This window comes from Sciurus vulgaris, assembly GCF_902686455.1.
Source record: "Sciurus vulgaris genome assembly, chromosome: 1".
Taxonomy (NCBI): domain Eukaryota; kingdom Metazoa; phylum Chordata; class Mammalia; order Rodentia; family Sciuridae; genus Sciurus; species Sciurus vulgaris.
In genome coordinates, this window is record NC_136461.1 from 190,249,946 (window position 1) to 190,273,411 (window position 23,466).

The 23,466-nt window shown below is 37.8% G+C and overlaps 1 protein-coding gene across 1 annotated transcript in view; it reads left to right on the top strand.

Annotated features, from left to right (window-relative positions):
* Window positions 1–1,156: 1,156 nt before the first annotated feature.
* MED30 (mediator complex subunit 30) overlaps window positions 1,157–23,466 on the top strand; it is a 28,391-nt gene continuing 6,081 nt past the window's right edge. The window contains exons 1-3 of the mRNA XM_079142878.1: window positions 1,157–1,492; window positions 20,319–20,477; window positions 22,494–22,598. Of these exons, the coding sequence (XP_078999004.1) occupies window positions 1,316–1,492; window positions 20,319–20,477; window positions 22,494–22,598 (441 nt within the window). The 5' untranslated portion in view covers window positions 1,157–1,315. The remainder of the gene's footprint in view (window positions 1,493–20,318; window positions 20,478–22,493; window positions 22,599–23,466) is intronic.

Below are 23,466 nucleotides of genomic sequence, written 5' to 3' on the forward strand. Positions count from 1 at the left end.
AAGCAATTTTTCCTTACATAAGAATTGTCAGTTTGTATTTCTAAACATGTAACGCTAAGTAACTGATGATGGGTACAGAGGTGGGGTGTTCCCATGGGAGAAGCTTATTTCCTACATAACATGGAGTCTCAGAGCAAAATGGAATCTGTTTAGTTATTTCCCTTAGAGTCTGGCCTGTAACATTCTCATGGAACCAGATCTGTCAGCCCATCACAAAGACTTCCAACCTTTGCATTTTAGTGCGTGCAAATAGGGTGAGGGAAAGCAAAGAAGCCAAAATTATACAAAACAACACAGTACAATACCCTGCCCCCATTTGAAATTTCACTTTCTGCAGTTTTAGATCTCCAAGGTCAACCATGGTCCAAAAATATTAAATGAAAAAGTTCCAGAAATAAACAATTCTTAAGTTTTTAATAATTTAATCACCATATATTGTGAGACTTATTCTATTAGTTATTGTTACTAATCTCCTACTGTAACTAACAAATTTTATCATAGCCATGAATGTAAAGAAAAATAGTACATTGGGTCAGATCTGTTCAAGACATCCATTGGGTATCTTTGAATTCATCTACTTACAATAAAAGGGAACTACTATAATACATAGTAGAGACAGAAAGTAGAGTGAGCGTATGCATATCGAGCTCTTTTTTTTTTTTTTTTTTTTTTCTTTTTACTTTGATCTGGAAAGCATTGGCTTACGGGCCAAAAGCAATCCGAGAGGTCGGTATCATGTCGCAGTGACGCACGAAGACCAGAAATTTTGCTCCTACTGAAGGTTGCCAGAACATGCTGTGGGCGGACAGTTAACGAGTAGCCAATTTGAGCCCACTTCCTCGCCGTAAAATGACAATAAGACCATAAAACTCATTGGTTTGTCGTGAGAAAATGCTGAGCAAGGAATTCAACACAAACTAAAGGATCCACCTAAAATTCCAACAAAGGCCTGACTCTAGGTAACAACTGTGGGCAGTTCTACTCCACCTCCAACACGAGTACCGCCCCCTCCGGCCAGAGCGCTGCTGGCGATTGGCTACTTAACCCTTCCGTCTCACCCTCCCGGGCGTGCGGTCCAATCCCGTCCCGCTGCACATGGAGACAGGTTCCCAGGCCTTCTGAGTGGGCGGTGTGCCCGTGACGTTTTTATGACGTGTGGCGTCACGGTGGGCGGAAGTGGCGCCGGTTGTTTTGAAATCGCCGGCCCGGGGCTTTCAGGCTCCTACCCACGGAGAGGCCTGTAGCGGCCCCATTCCGGGCCGATCCCCTGACGCCTGCCTTTGTGCACCTGCGGGCCGAGGGCCGCAGCCGCGTCATGTCCACCCCTCCATTGGCCGCCTCGGGGATGGCGCCGGGGCCCTTCGCCGGGCCCCAGGCGCAGCAGGCCGCCCGGGAGGTCAACACGGCGTCGCTTTGCAGAATCGGGCAGGAGACCGTGCAGGACATCGTGTACCGCACGATGGAGATCTTCCAGCTCCTCCGGAACATGCAGGTGAGCGCCCGAGCAGCTCGCGGGGTGCTTCTGTGAAAGACCGGGCGTCAGTGGCGCTGCCCTGGGCAAACCGCAAGTGTGGTCGCCCCATGTACACTCAGAAGTGCCCCCCAAGGATGTGCCAGCCCCAGATGTCTGTAGGAATGACCGGATTTCTGGAAGATCGAAGCCGCATTTTCTAGATTTGACCCAGGTCTCTGATTACCGTATAAATCCCATACCTTTCGAGACAAGGTGGGCCGCACTTCACTTTCCTCTTTAGATTATTTGAAAATTTTTCCCAGCAGAATTTTTTTCTGTGGAGAGGGGGGTAGTTTAAAGAGTTGAAGAATTCACATTTTGCTAAACAATAAAAAAAAAAGTCCCTCCCCTTTCTTGGCATAAATAATATACAGTAAGACTATGTTCAAGTGTTGACTAAATCAATACATTGGTGAAACCATCACCACAGTCAAAATAGTGAAGATCCCACCCTTAAAAGTTTCTTCGTGCCCCTGTGAAATCTTTGTCTCCCATCCTCTTTCCTCGTACAGTAGCCACTGTTTTCTGACATAGTAAATTAATTTGTATTTTCTAGGATTGTATAAATGGAATCATACCATATGTGGACGTCTTTTGTCTGGGTTCTTTGTCACAGCGCTCCCTTTTATCGCCCGAGTGGTGGTTTATTGTATGAATATGTCAGTTTGTTCTGTTGATGGACATTTGGGTTGTTTCCCCTTTGGGGCCATTGTAAATAATGCTGCTATGGATATTTGCTTACAAACCTTTGTGTGCATGTTTCACTTCTTCCTGAATAGATATTTTAGGAGTGTAATTGTGGGATCCTATGTTATATCTCTGTTTAACATTTTTAAAAAGGCCAAAGTAGCTGACCTATTTATATTTCAATTTGCAACATTCAAGGGTCCTGGTTATTCCTCATCCTCGTCCACATTTAATATTGTATATCTTGTGGCTTTGCAGATATTTCTACTAGTCTGTGGCTTGTCTTCATTCCCTTCACATTATCTTTTGAGGAACAGACATTTTTAACTGACGGAATTCTTCTCATTGATTTGTTCCTTTCAGAGCTTGCTTTTGGTGTCATACCTAGGAAACTTTTACCTTGCCCAAAGTGCCAATATTTTCTCCAATGCTTTCTTCTAGACGTTTTGTAGTTCTAGTTTTTATATAGTTAGGTTTAAAACCTATATTAGGTTAATTTGGGGGGAAGGGTTATGGTAATAGGTATGAGTTTAAAGTCATTGTTTTGCATTTAGGTATCCCATTATCTTAGCACCTTTTGGATAACTGGATAACTTTTTTTATTTTTATTTTAATTTTTGTTTTGTTTTGTTTTTTTTTTTTCTTTGCCAGACATTGAACCCAGGGTTTCACACATCCTAGGCAAGTGCTCTACCATTGAGCTACATCCCCATGCCCTGGCTGACCCATTTGTAATGCTTGCTTATCTACATGCTATGAGATGCAGATATCATTCTTGGTTAACAGATGAAGATTCTGTCGTTCAGAGAGGTAAACTGACATACCCAAAGCTAGTCAGTGGTAAATTTGAAGCCAGGTCTTGAGAGTTTCAAAGTTTTATTTCTATGAGTGCCTACCAAGTATTTTATTGCCTTTTTTTTTTTTTTTTTAATGGTTAAGAGTTTTTCTTCTAATTTTATGAGGAACTCATTTTTGTGAAAATTTTTTTTTTTTTTTTTTTTTTTTTTTTTATACTGAGGAGTAAACCCTGGAGCACTTTACCACTGATCCACACCCTAGTCCCTTTTATTTTTTGTTTGAGTCAGAACCTCCAGTCACTGGGATTAGAGGATGAGAGGCCACTATGCCCAGCTTTGTAGAAGTCTTTGAAGATCTTTATCAATAAGTCAATGTGAAATATAATACAAAGAAAATTCAAGATCAAAACTATTTAACAGTTATTTTAAAAATGAATAGATTCATATCTAAAATGGTTAAGATGTGAATTAAATGATGTCTTAGAATTTAGCATATAATGTGTTTCTTGATTTTTAACCTGCTATATGTAAAGTACTAAATTAGGGCCAGGAGAAGAAATAGCTATCATCTATCAAGTACTTTTCTTGGTGAAGTATAGAATTGTAGAGACATTTTCAAGAAATATTTTTATCTATTTTATAGTTAGGGAAAATGAACTTTAAAAAGAAGTAACTTCCTGTTACTTCCTTATATTACAAATTTGCTATCAAATTGTCTATATTATTAAAAGAGATATAATTCATGTTATACCTACACAGAACTAAACTCTTTCAAAATGTGTTATCAATTACTAGCTTACATGTGGACCTATATTCAAAGCTAATTGCTAGGAGGCTAGGGTTATTATCTGCATGGTCTGACTTACCTAAGGCCCTATGGAGCACATTGCAGTTGACCAAAAAGTCAACAACAATGTGCCCCTTCCTTTCCAAAACAGTGTAAGAAGAGGTGAAAACAATAGAATGCTCTTAACTACATATCACCTGATTACTTATTAATACAGTATCTCTCTTTACCAACATTTTCAGTTACCCATGGTCAACCATGGTCCAAAAATGTTAACCAGCTCTTTTGAGAAATAGAGGGAGTGTTAGCTTTCCATTGTTGTGGCAAAATTTCTGAGAAAATTAACTTAGAGGAGAAAGATTTATGATGGCTCATGGTTTGAGAGGTTTCAGGCCACGGTTGCTTTCAGTCCGTTGATTCTGGGCCTGTGGTGAGGTAGCATGTAACTGAGAATAGCTGCTCAATTCATGGCAGCCAGGAAGCAAAGAAAATACACAAGACAGGAAGGCCACAAAATATACCCTTCCTGGGTCCACCCTCATGACCTACTTCCTCTAGATAGATCCCACCTCTAAAGGTGGTACCACACTCTAATAGTGCCACAGGCTGGCAACCTGGGCTTTAGCAGGTAACCATTGGGGGACATTCAGATCCACACCATAAAAGAGACCACATTTACAGAATATTTATTACAGTATATTGTTATAATTGTTCTATTTTACTATTAGTTTTTTATTCTTATTTTTTGTGTTTCTCTAATTGACACTTTAATTTTTAAATTTATTTTTATTGTAAACAAATGGGATACATGTTGTTTGTCTGTTTGTACATGAAGTAGAGGCATACCATTTGTGTAATCATACATTTACATAGGGTAATAGTTTTTGATTCATCCTGTTATTTTTTTCCTTCCCCCCATCCCTCTCATCCCTCTTTTCCCTCTATACAGTCCCTTCTTCCTCCCTTCTTGCCCCCCTCCCACCCCTATTTATGTGTCATCATCCGCTTATCAGCGAGATGATTTGCCCTTTGGTTTTTTGAGATTGGCTTATCTCACTTAGCGTGATATTCTCCAATTTCATCCATTTGCCTGCAGATACCTTAATTTTATTCTTATTTATGGCTGAGTAATATTCCATTGTGTGTGTGTGTGTGTGTGTGTGTATATATATATATATATATATCACAGTTTCTTTATCCATTCATCAATCAAAGGGCATCTAGGTTGGTTGCACAATCTGGCTATTGTGAATTGAGCGGCTATGAACATTGATGTGGCTATATCTCTGTAGTATGCTGATTTTAAGTCCTTTGGATATAGGCCAAGGAGTGGGATAGCTGGGTCAAATGGTAGTTCCATTCCAGTTTTCTAAGGAATCTCCACACTGCTTTCCAGAGGGGCTGCACTAATTTGCAGCCCCACCAGCAATGTATGAGTGTACCTTTTTCCCCACATCCTCTCCAACACCTATTGTTTGTATTCTTGATAATCGACATTCTAATTGGGGCAAGATGGAATCTTAGTGTAGTTTTGATTTGCATTTCTCTTATTACTAGAGATGTTGAACATTTTTCCATATATCTGTTGATTGCTTGTACATCTTCTTCTGTGAAGTGTCTGTTCATTTCCGTAGCCTATCTGTTGATTGGATTATTTGCATTCTTGGTGTAGAGTTTTTTGAGTTCTTTATATAGTCTGGAAATTAGTGCTCTATCTGAAGTATGAGTGGCAAAGATATTCTCCCACTCTGTAGGCTCTGTCTTCACATTGCCAATAGTTTCCTTTGCTGACAGAAAGCTTTTTAGTTTGAATCTATCCCAGTTATTGAGTCTTGCTTTTATTTCTTGTGCTATGGGAGTCCTGTTAAGGAAGTGTGATCCTAAGCCGGCATGTTGAAGATTTGGACCTACTTTTTCTTCCTGTAAGATGCAGGTTCGCTGGTCAGATTCCAAGGTCTTTGATCCATTTTGAGTTAATTTTTGTGCAGGGTGAGAGATAGGGGTTTAGTTTCATTCTGCGGCATATGGATTTCCAGTTTTCTCAGCACCATTTGTTGAAGAGACTATCTTTTCTCCATTGCATATTTTTGGCCCCTTTGTCTAATATGAGAAAATTGTATTTATTTGGGTTTGTGTCCATGTCCTCTATTCTGTACCATTGATCTACCTGTCTATTTTGGTGCCAATACCATGCCATTTTTTTTACTATTGCTTTGCAGTATAGTTGAAGGTCTGGTATTGCGATACCCCCTGCTTCACTCTGCCTGCTAAGGATTGCTTTAGCTATTCTGGGTTTCTTATTCTTCCAGATGAATTTCATGATTGCTTGCTCTATTTCTGTGAGGTACATCATTGGGATTTTAATTGGAATTGCGTTGAATCTGTATAGCACTTTTGGTAGTATGGCCATTTTGACAATATTAATTCTGCCTATCCAAGAACATGGGAGATCTTTCCATCTTCTAAGGTTTTCTTTAATTTCTTTCTTTAGTGTTCTGTAGTTCTCATTGTAGAGGTCTTTCACCTCTTTTGTTAGATTGATTCCCAAGTATTTTTTTTTTTTTTTGAGGCTGTTGTGAATGGGGTAGTTTTCCTAACTTCTCTTTCTGAAGATTCATCACTTATGTATAAAAATGCATTAGATTTATGAGCATTGATCTTATATCCTGCTACTTTACTGAATTCACTTATGAGTTCTAAAAGTTTTCTGGTTGATTTCCCAGTTCCTCTAAATATATAATCATGTCATCAGCAAATAGGGATAGTTTGAGTTCTTCTTTTCCAATTCGTATCCCTTTAATTTTTTTGGTTTGTCTAATTGCTCTGGCTAGAGTCTCAAGGACGATGTTGAATAGAAGTGGTGAAAGAGGGCATCCCTGCCTTGTTCCAGTTTTTAGGGGGAATGCTTTCAGTTTTTCACCATTTAGAATGATATTGTCCATGGGCTTAGCATAGATGGCCTTCACAATGTTAAGGAATGTTAGCGCTATCCCTATTTTTTCTAGTGTTTTGAGCATGAAGGGATGCTGTATTTTATCAAATGCTTTTTCTACATCTATCAAAATAATCGTGTGATTCTTGACTTTAAGTCTGTTGATATGGTGAATTACATTTATTGATTTCCAGATGTTGCAACCCTGGGATAAAATCCACTTGATCGTGGTGCACTATCTTTTTAATATATTTTTGTATTGGATTTGCTAAAATTTTGTTGAGAATTTTTGCATCGATGTTCATTAAGGATATTGGTCTGAAATTTTCTTTCCTCAATGTGTCTCTGTCTGGTTTAGGTATCAGGGTGATATTGGCTTCATAGAATGAGTTTGGAAGGGTTCCCTCCTATTTCATGAAATACTTTGAGGAGTATTGGAATGAGCTGTTCTTTAAAGATGTTGTAGAGAACCCATCTGGTCCCGGACTTTTCTTTGTTGGTAGGCTTTTTTTTTTTTTTTTTTTCTTCTTCCCTTTTTATCTTTTATTTATTTATTTTTTATTTTAATTAAAAATCATAAATTTACATAGGGCAATGTTGTTTCATTCTGTTATTTTTTCCCTTCCCCCCTCCCCCCACCCCTCTTTTCCCTCTATACATTCCTTTCTTCCTCCATTCTTACCACCCTCCTTATCCCTAACCCTAAACCTAACCCTAACCCTAACACTAACCCCTCCTACCGCCCCCCCATATATCCTCATCCGCTTATCAGCGAGATCATTCGTCCTTTAGTTTTTTGAGATTGGCTTATCTCACTTAGCATGATATCCTCCAATTTCATCCATTTGCCTGCAAATGCCATAATTTTGTCATTCCTCATGGCAGAGTAATATTCCATTGTATATATATGCCACAGTTTCTTTATCCATTCATCAATTGAAGGGCATCTGGGTTGGTTCTACAATCTGCCTATAGTGAATTGAGTAGCTATGAACATTGATGTGGCTGTATCTCTGTAGTATGCTGATTTTAAGTCCTTTGGGTATAGGCCAAGGAGTGGGGTAGCTGGGTCAAATGGTGGTTCCATTCCAAGCTTTCTGAGAAATCTCCATACTGCTTTCCAGAGTGGCTGCACTAATTTGCAACCCCACCAGCAATGTATGAGTGTACCTTTTTCCCCCACATCCTTGCCAACACCTATTGTTGCTTGTGTTCTTGATAATCGTCATTCTAATTGGTGTGAGGTGAAATCTTAGGGTAGTTTTGATTTGCATTTCTGTTATTACTAGAGATGTTGAACATGTTTTCATATATCTGTTGATTGCTTGTACATCTTCTTCTGTGAAGTGTCTGTTCATTTCCTTAGCCCATTTGTCGATTGGATTATTTGTATTCTTGGTGTAGAGTTTTTTGAGTTCTTTATAAATTCGGGATATTAGCGCTCTATCTGAAGTATGAGTGGCAAAGATATTCTCCCACTCTGTAGGCTCTCTCTTCACATTACTGATAGTTTCCTTTGCTGAGAGAAAGCTTTTCAGTTTGAATCTATCCCAGTTGTTGATTCTTGCTTTTATTTCTTGGGCTATGGGAGTCCTGTTAAGGAAGTCTGCTCCTAAGCCAACAAGTGGAAGGTTTGGACCTACTTTTTCTTCTATAAGATGCAGGGTCTCTGGTCTGATTCCGAGGTCCTTGATCCATTGTGAGTTGAGTTTTGTGCAGGGTGAGAGATAGGGTTTAATTTCATTCTGTTACATATGGTTTTCCAGTTTTCCCAGCACTATTTGTTGAAGAAGCTATCTTTTCTCCATTGCATATTTTTGGCCCCTTTGTGTAGTATGAGAAAATTGTATTTATTTGGGTTTGTGTCCGTGTCCTCTATTCTGTACCATTGATCTACCTGTCTATTTTGGTACCAATACCATGCCTTTTTGTTACTATTGCTTTGTAATACAGTTGAAGATCTGGTATTGCGATACCCCCTACTTCGCTCTTTCTACTGAGGATTGCTTTAGCTATTCTGGGTTTCTTATTCTTCCAGATGAATTTCATAATTGCTTGCTCTATTTCTGTGAGGTACATCATTGGGATTTTAATTGGAATTGCATTGAATCTATATAGCACTTTTGGTAGTATGGCCATTTTGACAATATTAATTCTTCCTATCCATGAACATGGGAGATCTTTCCATCTTCTAAGGTTTTCTTTAATTTCTTTCTTTAGTGTTCTGTAGTTCTCATTGTAGAGGTCTTTCACCTCTTTTGTGAGATTGATTCCCAAGTATTTTATTTTTTTTGGTGCTATTGTGCTATTGTGAATGGGGTAGTTTTCCTAATTTTCCTAATTTCTCTTTCTGAAGATTATATATATAGAAATGCATTGGATTTATGAGCATTGATCTTATAACCTGCTACTTTACTGAATTCACTTATGAGTTCTAAGAGTTTTCTGGTGGAATTTCCAGGTTCCTCTAAATACATAATCATGTCATCAGCGAACAGGGATAGTTTGAGTTCCTCTTTTCCAATTCGTATCCCTTCAATTTCTTTGGTTTGTCTAATTGCTCTGGCTAGAGTCTCAAGGACGATGTTGAATAGAAGTGGTGAAAGAGGGCATCCCTGCCTTGTTCCAGTTTTTAGGGGGAATGCTTTCAGTTTTTCACCATTTAGAATGATATTGGCCATGGGCTTAGCGTAGATGGCCTTCACAGTGTTAAGGAATGATCCCACTACCCCAATTTTTTCTAGTGTTTTGAGCATGAAGGGATGCTGTATTTATCAAATGCTTTTTCTGCATCTATTGAAATAATCATGTGATTCTTAACTTTTAGTCTGTTGATATGGTGAATGACATTTATTGATTTTCGGATGTTGAACCAACCTTGCATCCCTGAGATAAAACCCACTTGATTGTGGTGCACTATCTTTTTAATATATTTTTGTATTCGATTTGCTAAAATTTTGTTGAGAATTTTTGCGTCGATGTTCATTAAGGATATTGGTCTGAAATTTTCTTTCCTCAATGTGTCTCTGTCTGGTTTAGGTATCAGGGTGATATTGGCTTCATAGAATGAGTTTGGAAGGGTTCCCTCCTCTTCTATTTTATGGAATACTTTGAGAAGTATTGGAATGAGCTTTTCTTTAAAGGTTTTGTAGAACTCGGCTGAGAACCCATCTGGTCCCAGACTTTTCTTTGTTGGTAGGCTTTTGATGACCACTTCTATTTCATTGCTTGAAATTGATTTATTTAAGTTGTGTATGTCTTCCTCGTTCAGTTTAGGTAATTCATATGTCTCTAGAAACTTGTTGATGTCTTCGAGGTTTTCTGTTTTGTTGGAGTATAGATTTTCAAAATAGCTTCTAATTATCTTTTGTATTTCACTTGTGTCTGTTGTGATATTTCTTTGTTCATTCCGAATTTTAGCAATTTGAGTTTTCTCCCTGTTTCTCTTTGTTAGCGTGGCTAAGGGTTTATCAATTTTGTTTATTTTTTCAAAGAACCAACTATTTATTTTGTTAATTTTTCCGATTGTTTCTTTTGTTTCAATTTCATTGATTTCAGCTCTGATTTTAACTATTTCCTGTCTTCTACTACTTTTGGTGTTGGTCTGCTCTTCTTTTTCTAGGGCTTTGAGCTGTAATGTTAAATCGTTTGTTTGTTGATTTCTACTTCCCTTGTTGAATGCGCCCCATGAAATAAATCTTCCTCTCAGTACTGCTTTCTTAGTGTCCCAGAGATTTTGATATGATGTGTCTTTGTTCACATTTACTTCTAAGAATTTTTTAATTTCCCTCCTGATGTCTTCTGTTATCCATTCGTCATATAATAATGTATTATTTAATCTCCAAGTATTGGAGAAGTTTCTGTTTTTTATTCTGTCATTTCTAATTTCAGTCCATTATGATCTGATAGAGTACAAGGTAGTATCTCTATCTTCTTGTATTTGCTAACAGTAGCTTTGTGGCATAAAACATGGTCTATTTTAGAGAAGGATCCATGTGCTGCTGAGAAGAAAGTGTATTCGTTCTTTGTTGGATGGTATATTCTATATAAGTCGGTTAAGTCTAAATTGTTGATTGTGTTATTGAGATCTATGGTTTCTTTATTCAATTTTTGTTTGGACAATCTATCCAGAGATGAGAGAGGTATGTTAAAAATCACCTAGTATTATTGTGTTGTGGTCTATTTGATTCCTGGAATTGAGAAGGATTTGTTTGACGTACATTGATGAGCCAGTGTTCGGGGCATAGATATTTATGATTGTTATGTCTTGCTGATTTATGCTTCCCTTGAGCAGTATGTAATGTCCTTCTTTATCCCTTCTGACTAGTTTTGGCTTGAAGGCCACATTATCTGAAATGAGGATGGATACTCCAGCTTTTTTGCTGTGTCCGTGTGCATGGTATGTTTTTTCCCATCCTTTCACCTTTAGTCTATGGGTATCTCTTTCCATGAGATGGGTCTCCTGCAGGCAGCATATTGTTGGATTTTTCTTTTTAATCCAATCTGCCAGTCTATGTCTTTTGATTGATGAGTTCAGGCCATTAACATTCTTAGTTATTATTGTGATATGATTTGTATTCCTAGTCATTGGACTCATTTTTGTTTTTTGACATGATTTGGTTTCTTCTTTATTTGGCTATTCCTTTAGGGTAGTTCCTCCCGTTGCTGGTTTACATCGTTGTTTTTCATCTCTTCCTCATGGAATATTTTGCTGAGAATGTTCTGTAATGCCGGCTTTCTTTTTGTAAATTCCTTTAGCTTTTGTTTATCATGGAAGGATCTTATGTCATCGTCAAATCTGAAAGTAAGTTTTGCTGGGTATAAAATTCTTGGTTGGCATCCATTTTCTTTCAGGGCTTGGTAAATGTTGTCCCAGGCCCTTCTAGCTTTTAGGGTCTGGATTGAAAAATCTGCTGATATTCTTATTGGTTTCCCCCTGAACGTAATCTGATTCTTTTCTCTCGTGGCCTTTAAAATTCTGTCTTTATTTTGAATGTTAGGTATTTTCATAATAATGTGCCTTGGTGTAGGTCTGTTGTAATTTTGCATATTTGGAGTCCTATAAGCCTCTTGTACTTGGTTTTCCATTTCATTCTTCAGATTTGGAAAATTTTCTGATATTATTTCATTGAATAGATTGTTCATTCCTTTGGTTTGTTTCTCTAAGCCTTCTTCAATCCCAATAATTCTTAAATTTGGCCTCTTCATGATATCCCATAATTCTTGTAGATTCTGTTCATGATTTCTTACCATCTTCTCTGTTTGGTCAACCTTGTTTTCAAGATTAAATATTTTGTCTTCAATATCTGAGGTTCTGTCTTCCAGGTGATCTATCCTATTGTTTATGCTTTCTATGGCGTTTTTAACTTGGTTTATTGTTTCCTTCATTTCAAGGATTTCCGTTTGTTTTTTTTTTTTCAGTATCTCTAACTCTTTATTGAAATGCTCTTTTGCTTCCCTTATTTGCTCTTTTAACTGTTGATTAGTGAGTTCATTTAATGCCTGCATTTGTTCTTTCATCTCCTCGTTTCCTTCCTTGATTGTTTTAATTATGTACATTTGAAACTCCCTTTCGGACATTTCTTCTGCTGTGCTGTCATTGGGTTTTATTGATATAGTATCTAGGTTTGTTTCAGACATTTTCTTCCCTTGTTTTCTCATATTGGTCAGATGTCAGTGGGACTCTGTGATATTGTAGATTTCCTCTATTGGCTTATAGTGACCCTGTAGATTTCCATTGTATCACCTACCATCCTTCAGTAGCCAGAAGTCTTGGATTAATTTGATAATGCAGTGCTTCTAAAGAACGCTGCCCCTAGCCCGCTACTGGTTCCAGGGAGAGAGACCTGGAGAGGTCTCTTGCTGCCCAGTCCTGGTCCCAGAGGCTGGTTGTATGTTGGAGGTCTCCACTGGCTTGGGGACTTGTGGCTGGCTCTGTGTAGACAGGCCCTCACTGGGCGGTTTGCCCCGAGAAGCTAGCCTAGAGAGGCGCTTCCCGCCGGAGGGGGCTGGGCTGCTTGGGGAAGTCCCTAGGGCCCTGTGCTGGTCACTGAAGCAACTTGCGGGCGGGCCGGAGCTGGCAGCGGGGCGGGCCGGAGCCGGCCACGCTGCTTCTGTGCAGAAGGGCTCTCACTGGGGGGCCTGCTCCGTGAGGCTGGAGGATCTGTCCCTGTGGGAGGAGCCCACCGCCAGACTGCACAGAGCTGCCTGGGGGAGACACTATCTGCCCTGTCCCACTCTAATAAGCCACTCAAATCTGGGCCTGCCGCCCAGCTGAGCTTCGCTGGGTGGGGGAGACTCACCCCGTGGTTCTATTTTAGTCCGAGTCTCTCAATGCCTCCCCTTCTTGAATCCTGGGTTCTGGGGTGACTGGAGATGCAGTCACCCTCTAGTCCGCCATCTTGGATCGCTCTGTTGGTAGGCTTTTGATGACTTCTTCTATTTCATTACTTGAAATTGATCTATTTAAATTTTGTATTCCTCCTGGTTCAGTTTAGGTAATTCATATATCTCTAGAAACCTGTTGATGTCTTTGAGATTTTCTCTTTTGTTGGAGTATAGATTTTCAGAATAGCTTCTAATTATGTTTTGTATTTCACTCGTGTCTGTTGTGATATTTCCTTGTTCATTCCAAATTTTAGTAATTTGAGTTTTCTCTCTCCTTCTCTTTTTTATTGTGGCTAAGGGTTTATCAATTTTGTTTATTTTTTCAAAGAACCAACTATTTTGTCAATTTTTTCTGTTGTGTCTTTTGTTTCTATTTCATTGATTTTAGCTCTGATTTTAACTATTTCCTGTCTTCTACTACTTTTGGTGTTGCTCTGTTCTTCTTTTTCTAGGGCTTAGAGCTGTAGTGTTAGGTGATTTATTTTTTGATTTTTTTTCTTCTTTTATTGAATGTGCTCCATGAAATAAAATTTCCTCTAAGTACTGCTTTCATAGTGTCCCAGAGATTTTGATATGATGTATCTTTGTTCTCGTTTACCTCTTAGAATTTTTTTTATTTCCCTCCTGATGTCTTCTGTTATCCATTCATCATTCAATAGCATATTATTTAATCTCCATGTGTTGGAGTAGTTTGTTTTTTATTCTGTCATTTATTTCTAATTTCAACCATTATGATCTGATAGAATACAAGGTACTATATCTTCTTGTATTTGCTAACATTAGCTTTGTGGCATAGAATATGGTTTATTTTAGAGAAGAATCCATGTACTGCTGAGACAAAAGTGTATTCGCTCATTGTTGGATGGTGTGTTCTGTATATGTCCATTAAGTCTAAATTATTGATTGTGTTATTGAAATCTATGGTTTCTTTGTTCAATTTTTGTTTGGAAGATCTGTCCAGTGATGAGAGAGGTGTGTTAAAATCACCTAGTATTGTGTTGTGGTCTATTTGATTTCTGGAATTGAGAAGGATTTGTTTGACGTACATAGATGAGCCACTGTTTGGGGCATAGATGTTTATGATTGTTATGTCATGCTGATTTATGCTTCCCTTAAGAAGTATGAAATGTCCTTTATCCCTTGTGTCTAACTTTGGCTTGAAGTCCACATTATTTGATATGAGGATGCATAGTCCGACATTTTTGCTGAGTCCATGTGCATGTTTTTTTTTTTTTTTCCCATCTTTTCACCTTCAGTCTGGGGGTATTCTTTCTATGAGATGAGTCTCTTGCAGGCAGCATATTATTGGATCTTTCTTTTTAATCCAATCTGTCAGTCTGTGTCTTTTGATTGATGAGTTCAGGCCATTAACATTCAGGGTTATTATTGAGATGATTCATATTCCTGGTCATTTGACTCATTTTTGTTTTTTGACATGACTTGTTTTCTCCTTTATTTGGCTATTCCTTTAGGGTAGTTCCTCCCTTTGCTGATTTACATCATTGTATTTCATCTCTTCCTCATGGAATATTTTGCTGAGAATGTTCTGTAGTGCTGGCTTTTTGTAAATTCTTTTAGCTTTTGTTTATCATGGAAGGATTTTATTTCGTCCTCAAATCTGAAGATAAGTTTTGCTGGGTATAAGATTCTTGGTTGGCATCTGTTTACTTTCAGAGCTTGAAAAATGTTATTCCAGGCCCTACTAGCTTTTAGGGTGTGGGTTGAAAGATCTGCTGATATCTGTATTGGTTTCCCCCTGAATGTAATTTGATTCTTTTCTCTCACAGCCTTTAAAATTCTGTCTTTATTTTGTATGTTAGGTATTTTCATTATAATGTGCCTTGGTGTATGTGTATTGTAGTTTTGTATAATTGGAGTTCTATAAGCCTCTTGTATGTGATTTTCCATTTTATTCTTCAGATTTGGGAAATTTTCTGATATTATTTCATTGAATAGATTGTTCATTCCTTTGGTTTGTTTCTCTAAGCCTCCCTTAATCCCAATAATTCTTAAATTTGGCCTTTTCATGATATCCCATAATTCTTGTAGATTCTGTTCATGATTTCTTACCATCTTCTCTGTTTGGTCAGCTTTGTTTTCAAGATTAAATCTTTTGTCTTCAATGTCGGAGGTTCTGTCTTCCATGTGTTCTATCCTATTGTTTATGCTTTCTATGGAGTTTTTAATTTGTTTTATGGTTTCCTTTATTTCAAGGATTTCTGTCTTTTTTTTTTTTCAGTATCTCTCTTTATTGAAATGATCTTTTGCTTCCCGCATTTCCTCTTCTAACTGTTGAGGGATGCGATCATTAATGCCTACATTTGCTCTTTCATCTCATCATTTGCTTCTCTGATCATTTTAATTATGTACATTCTGAACTCCCTTTCTGACATTTCTTCTGCCATGCTGTCATTGAATTTTATTGATGTAGCATCTAGGTTTGTTTGGGACATTTTCTTCCCTTGTTTTCTCATATTGGTCATCTACCCCTCTAGTAGTGAAACTCTATTGACTTATAGTGTCCCTGTAGATTTCCATTAACTCTCCTCCTAGCCTTCAGTAGCCTGAAGTCTTGGAGGAACTTGATAATGCAGTGATATACAAGGAAGCTGAACCTCTAGAGGTGGTGGCCTTCAGGTGGGGTATATTTTCTGCTGGTGGGAAGAGGCGCCTCCACTTGTTGACCGATGGTCAGTCAAAAAGGGAACTAGACTGCAGGCTGGGGCATGGCTGGTCTGAGCCTTTGTCTCTGGTTCTACCACCCTGGTGGGAAAGCCTCACCTGGTGGGAAGACTCATCCAGTGGGGACATCTCGCTGGGCAGCTCTCCTCCTAGATGTTCCCTTCGGTACAGAACTACCACCTGGGCTAGGCAGCCCTCCTCTGCGACATTCCCTGGGGCCCAGAACTACCACCTGGTCTGGGGGGCCTGGCCCTGCGAGGGACTCTCTCCTCTACAGCATTCCCTGGGGACTGGGACCCTTGCTCTGCGCCGAAGCTTCTTGCAGGTGGCCCTCTTCAATAATACTGCCGGTTGTCTGGGTTCACAGCTCCAGCAGGGGAGTCTCACTGGGCCACTCTACTCCACGAAGTTCCCTGCATTCCAGGACTACTGCCCCTTCCGGGGAGCCTCACCCAGTGGGAGAGACTCACCTGGGGGCTCTGAGTTTGTCCCGAGTCTCTCAATATCTCCTCTTCTTGAATCCTGAGCCCGTCAAAGGGCCTCCAGTCTCCTGTAGGTGTCTCAGGAAGGGAGCCGCCCTTCCGATGATGATGGCCACGCCCTTAGGAATCATTCAAAATGCCTGCACCAGCCTCCAAAGAAGCTGGGGAGCCCCTGCAAGGGTGCTGAGTCACCACAGAGGCAAGTGCAGTGTCCCTCAGCAGTAGGGGGGCAGGCAGGCAGGCTCAGCGATGGCGTCAGACCTTGGTGTGGGGGTCGGCAGGCTCACTAGCTCGGTAATGGCATCCCTATTAGTTATTATTGTTCATCTTGTTCTGTGCTTAATTTTTAAATTAAACTCTCTCACAGGTTTCTATATGTAGGAAAATGTGTGTGTGTGTGTGTGTGTGTGTGTGTGTGTGTGTGTGTGTGTGTGTTGATAGGATTCTGTATCATATGTAAATATATATGAGTCTGCACCATCCCTGGTTTCAGGCATCCTGAGGATTTTGGAAAGTATTCCTCTCTGAGAAGAAGAAAAAACTACATTATGTTTTTAACTATTCACATTTCAAATCATCCTCTGTATTATTAATCCATAAAGTTAGAATGACATCAGTACAATCTGCTAAGGTTTATTTCCAAGCATTTATTTTAGAGAAGTGGTTCTTTAGATGTTAGATGTCTTTAGATGTCTGTTGTCTGCTTAAGAGTCTGATGAAAATCATGGACTCTTCTAAGAAAAATGCAAAAACACATTTTGAAAATAAGTTCAGTGAGTTAAAGAATATCTCCCCAATTATCCCTAAATCCCTGATTTAGATTCCCTGTGAAAAAATGGCATTGCTTTGGTTCTGTTTATTATCCTTTAAATCTCTTATTTTATTTTTGGCATATATAATACATTCAGATTTCAGAAATAAAACAAGACATTCTGGTAAACATTCTCCCTCCCATTCTTATTAACTAGGTACCTAATCCATCTCTGCTAGCAGTGGTTGTTAATGATACTTACTACTAATTTTGTGTATCCTTCCAGATATTTTATGCATATTTAAGCAAACGTGTGTGTATATTTTTTCATTCCCCCCTTTTGCACTGATAGTGGTATATTATGCACAATTTTGTTTCTTGCTTTTTGCATTTAGTGTGTCTTGATGTTTATTCATGTCTGTACAGAAATTTCTCCCTTTTGCTTTGTATAGTGCATGATATTCTACTGCATGGAAATCCTATAATTTATTAAACCTGTTCTCTAGTGAGAGCATTTATGCTGCTTTTAATTTCTCACTCTTAGGCTGCAGCAAATAATCTCCTACACAAATGTGCAAGTGTATCTTAGGATACATTTTTGAAATAACTATGTGCTTATATATTTGGATAAGTTTTGATGAATTGCCCTCCATGGGGATTGTACTACTTTATGTTACCATATCTTGACTGAGACCAACACAGTACATTTTATAGTTTTGGATCTTTGATGATTTAATAGGTAAAAATTTTACCTTACATTTCTCCTAATTTGATTGAATTTGACTATTTCTTCATAAATGTATAAATCACTTATACTTTCTTTTTTGCTACATGTTCTTTTTTATGTTATTTGCCATTTTTTTCATCATTTTATGGAATGTCTTTTTTACCCTGTTCACCAGTTTGTAGGATTTATCTATTTACATGTTAGAGAAACTTGCTATTTATGATATAAATTGTAAGCATATTTTTTCAGTCTTTTGTTGTTCTTGTTTTGTTTTTAAATTTTTTTTGGCTCTGCTTATGATAGTTTTCCCATTTAAAAAAAAACTTTTTATAAAAGAAGTTTTTAAAAAATTGAATTTACTTATCTTTTTAGATTCTATGACTAGTTAGGAAGTCCTTCCCACCTCAAAATTAGGAAGAGTTCTGGAGGTTTTTTTTTTTTTTTTTTTTTTTGGAGGAGGGCAGGTACCAGGGATTAAACTCAGGTACACCTAACCACTGATCCACATCTCCAGCCCTATTTTGTATTTTATTTAGAGACAGTGTCTCACTGAGTTTCTGAGGCTGGCTTTGAACTTGCAATCCTCCTGCCTCAGTCTCCCGAGCTGCTAGGATTATAGGCATGCACCATGGAACCTGACTCTGGGGTTTTTGTTTCAATTTTTGCATTTAAAACTTTGATCTTTGTGGAATTTATCCTGTTGTGAACTGTGAGGTATGGCCCTAGACTTACTTTTTCAAAAGGCTGATTATTTCATTTTCCTTATCCATCCATTCCCATGCTACTTTATACAAATGAGTCTAATTTGGGATGTTCTATTCCACATATCTGCCTGTCTTTTAAGTATTAATGCCAAAATTTCTTTTTTGAGGCTCCATTGTGTTTACATTTTTTTTTTAGAATATTCCTGACTCTTCCTGCTTGATTTTCTATGTGTACTTTAGAATAAGCATTAATTCTAAGAAAAACCTCTTAGTGTTTTTATTAGGTTCATTCAACCTAGAAAGACAATATTGTTATGATGTTGAGAGTCTTAATACACCAACCAAGAACATGGAATAGGCTTTATTTCCCTAAGAAGTATGTTAAGTTTTCATTTTTATTTTGGGATTTTCAAAGGTTATTCCTAGATCTTTTGTCATTTTTGTTGCCATTATGATGGCCATTTTCTTTTGGCTTGTTTTTATAGGTGAGAGCAAAGCTATTACTTTTTCTGTTTTTTTCTGTACTCATCTCCTTATTGAATTATTTTATTTTTAGTAGTCATTTTTATATCATTTATAAATAGTCATGATTATACAGCTTCTTTGTTATTGTTTCAAACTCCCCCACTTATTTTACTTTTTCTTCTCTAATCATATTGGCCAGTTCCTCTAGAACGAGTTCATTAGTAGTATTACTGGTCTTATTAGACTTCCTTTTCTGTTCCAGACCTTAGTAGGATGCTTCTGATGTTTCCACATTAACCATGTACTGAGTTTATAACTGAGTTATATTTACTTTAAGAATGGATATTGGATTTAGTTGAATTTTTTTAGTGTCTAGAGGTGTATAATGATGTATTTGGAGCTTTTCATTCATGATCATGAGTGACATAATTATTGATGAGTTTTTCAGCTGAATAATGATAACAGGGATCTTAAGGGCTATTAACCAGGTATGCTGTGTAATATGGGAACCTCATTTCTGTCATGTTCACTGCTACCCGAGTTTCTAGAACAGTGCCTCATACATGAAAAGTATGCAGGGATTTTTCGAATCAATTCTTCCTTTCTTTTAAGAAGCTGATATAAAACTAATATCCAAATTTAACTAGGTAGGCACATTGGAGGAGGGTGATTGTTTGTATATCCAAAGGATTGTTTCCCTTTAGGACAGATTTTATCAAGAGTTGTTTTTCATGACACACACTTCTTAATGAAGTGTTAAGTATAGATTTGTGAAAAATGACTCAATAAAGCAAAATAATTCAGACTGTATATTAAAACCTGTGTATGTGTTTGTACTATACTACATTTGGTGATACAAATATAAGTTCCAGCCTTTATTAAATAGAAAATAGGGGCAAAATATTAAACCTAGTAAATGCCACAATAAAGGTACACTGTGCTTTTCTATACAAGATATAATCATTATACTCCTTTCTATCATCCAAACAAGAAAGCATGGATATACTTAAACTTTTTTCTGAATTGTTAGTGTCTGAGAAAGTTCATAAATTGAGAGTTCATGGTAAGAAATCCTCCATTGTATTGGTGAATAAACCCATAATATGTCCCTTTAGAGTGGATTACCTTTGGTATTTTATTACATTATTTTGAAACATGATGAGTTTCAATACTTGAGAATTTCTGAAAAATCCTAATATTTCAGATAATTTAAGAGGATCCACCTCCTTTTAAACTATTATACTTGAAATGGGAAATTTGGAAAATGAGAAAAACAAAATTTTTCAAACCTGTATAACATGTCTTTTATCAGTTTGCTTTTATGCAGTACTTAAAAATTGCTTTACCTATAGAAAATCTTGATTTACATTTCTTTATTTTCATTGTTCTGTTTTGCCTGCTAAGCTGCCAAATGGTGTCACTTACCACACTGGAACATACCAAGACCGGTTAACAAAGCTACAGGACCATCTTCGTCAACTTTCTATTCTCTTTCGGAAGTTGAGACTGGTTTATGACAAATGCAATGAAAATTGTGGGGGAATGGACCCCATTCCAGTGGAGGTAACTTTTTGTGAGAGAGGGAGGGTGAATGGAAGATGTGAGATCATGTTGGGATATTTGTAGTTTTCTCTTTCTCCTTTTTGGCAATATTTCCAGATTTTCAATTTTTATGGGTATCCCTTTTGACCAGAGAAGATGAAAATGTGATATATATATGTAGAATTACTGCTGTATTTTCACATGAATAATTTCTTCTAGACTTTGACTTCAAGGCCAGTTATGGCTTTTTGTTGGTGGCATCAGGAGGAAGAGTTTGTCTTGCAATTTTTGTCATGGTTGTCAGCATCTCATTTTAGTTAAATCAGTGCATTTTTTTAAAGTAGGAGTTTTAATAGTGTTATAAAATACCTTTAAAATGGTTTTCATGAAAGAGCTTTACAGATAAAAGATTTTTAATCAGTATTAATTTAGGTTTGATTTGTAGCCAGGTGGAACCACTTGGTTTGAAATATATATTTTCTAAGTTTAGTCTGGGTTATAGATGTAACTAGTTAACTAGTTGTGATGTTTCTGTAAGTGGCATTTTCCTGTTGACATATCTTTGTCTCCTAAGGTAGCTGGGAAGCGTAGATGTTCTCTCACTACCTGTAGACATGGGTAAGTTTGTATTTGTCCCAAGAATATGAAGAAGTTTGGCCAGGTGACTACCACTTTGACCAGTTAAATGCTTCTGGCCTGTTCCCATATATAGTACCAAACGGAGGAGGCTATAAAGGAGAATTTCATGAAATCAGTGCTTTCTTTTTGAGTGATCAGCCTAGAAAAGATGAACAGAGAAAGAATTAAACTACAAAAGAGCCTAAAATGAATCGGACAAAGATGTGAGAGGAAGATCAGGAATGTGGTTGACATTGTCAGATGCTCCAGAGGTTGAGGAAAACAAGGAATGAAAACTCTCTCCTAGGTTTTGCTACATGAAAATTGTTGATACATTTGAGTAGAGAGAGCTTTGGCAAAACATCAGCATGAAGTCCAATCACAGTGGTTTGAAGATTAAACAGGGAGTAAAGAGCTGGAGCCAACTATCAGAGAAGCATCAATAATGAAACAAGAGAGGAAAGAAGTAGATGGAAGGAAAGATGGAAGCAAGGGTTTGGGGAGTTTTTGCCCTTCAAATGGAAAAGACTGGAACATGTTTAGATGATGAAGGAGGAAAAGTATAGGGAGAGGCTGAAGGAAGGTGAATAAGTGAAGACAAGGGCAGAAGAATCAGCACAGATTGCATGCACATGAATCTTCTGGGAAGGAAAGGATGCTTTGTATTAGAAGAGGAAAAGGATAGTGAGTGTGGACATGGGTAAGTTTGTATTTGTCCCAAGAATATGAAGAAGTTTGGCCAGGTGACTACCACTTTGACCAGTTAAATGTTTCTGGCCTGTTCCCATATATAGTACCAAATGGAGGAGGCTGTTAATTCCTGAATCCTGTCACATTTACAAGGGGCTTCATCAGTGAACTTCATCACAAACCACACATGTTTAATTATAATTCTGCCATTAGTTTCATTGGTTTATAAATTTGTCCTATCAAAAAGAGAATCTTAACAATAAAAAAAGTTAAGGCATCTAGAAATTTGCATGTAAACTGAAGTTTTAGATGGCAAGTTAATGACATTTATATAGCACACATCCATGCAGTTCTTTCCTTCTGGTACAGAAGGAAAGAGCCCATTGTATTTATCTCAGACTATAACTCTCTTAAGGACAGGAATCACAAATCATACAGTTTTGCAGTCTTATCCAATGTCCACCAATTAAATATTTGCTGATTGAATGAGTAAGATATTATTTAATTATACGGGACAACCAATGTTATAAAGACCTTTTGCAAAAGAAACCTGAAGGATAATATATAGAATGCATCAAAATGATAAACTTTTAAATGCTGTTATTTCAGGTAATTGTCAGAATTGAAATTTATTTTTATACTATGAAAATTGACAATAATCTGATGCATCCTAAAATGGGCAATTTGACTCATATTTTTGACTTTTAACTTTTGTTCCTCACTCTTCAGCAACTTATTCCATATGTGGAAGAAGAGGGCTCAAAGAATGATGATCGGGCCAGCCTGCCACGTTTTGCTAGTGAAGAGAGACGGGAAATTGCTGAAGTCAATAAAGTGAGTTATTCATCTCTCTGTTTTCTATTTCAGAATTCTTGATTTAAAAAAAAAATACTAAGGAGTCCAGTGTAACTCAAAACATAATTTGAATCATAGAATTACATGAAGTTGTTTTTGTTGCAGACTCTCCCTATTTAGAATGTAGCCAAAAACTAAAAGGTAAGCAGAAATGTCTGAACAGTCAGAAGAGATGACAAAATTCAGTCAATAAAACTCTTAAAAGAACCTCACAGGCCTCCTCCGTGACAACCCGTTTACTTTTCTCTTTTCTAAGCACAAATATGCCAGTGTACAGCATATTTCGAGCAGCAAATGATAAAAATTGAGAAATAGGAAATGTGAGTGTCTCCTCAATGCCTAAATAAGAAAGTGAGGGAGAGCATGCGGGGGAAGCTGTGCAGCCTCCTGTTGGTGAGGAAGGCAAGTTGGTGAGTGCCTGGGCTCTTCTAGAGGTACACCTCTTTGAGCCCTTCTCCCAGCTCTCACCCCCAGGCCTCACCTGGTGCCTTTGACATGGTCCTTGTCCCGCCTTCTCTGGGTGATTTAGCCCTATTCTCATTGGTATCCTCCGGCACCTGCTGGGTTGTGGACTCCTCTCTGCCAAGTCGCTGACTAACCCCCTCTTTTCTTCTCATCCTAAACTTTACCTCCTTGCATCTGCTGCTGTTTCCTTTCCAGTAGCTTCTCTTCCCATGGGTGTATAACTCTCTCTCTCTCTCTTTTTTTTTTTCCAGCCCTGCCATTTTCACTGGGGCTTTGAGAAAAAGAAGAGATATATATGTGTATCTTGACCACAATGTTTTTCTGGATCAGGATCTTTTCAATACACCAAATAGATGTGCAGCATTTCTGAAGTTTATTTATG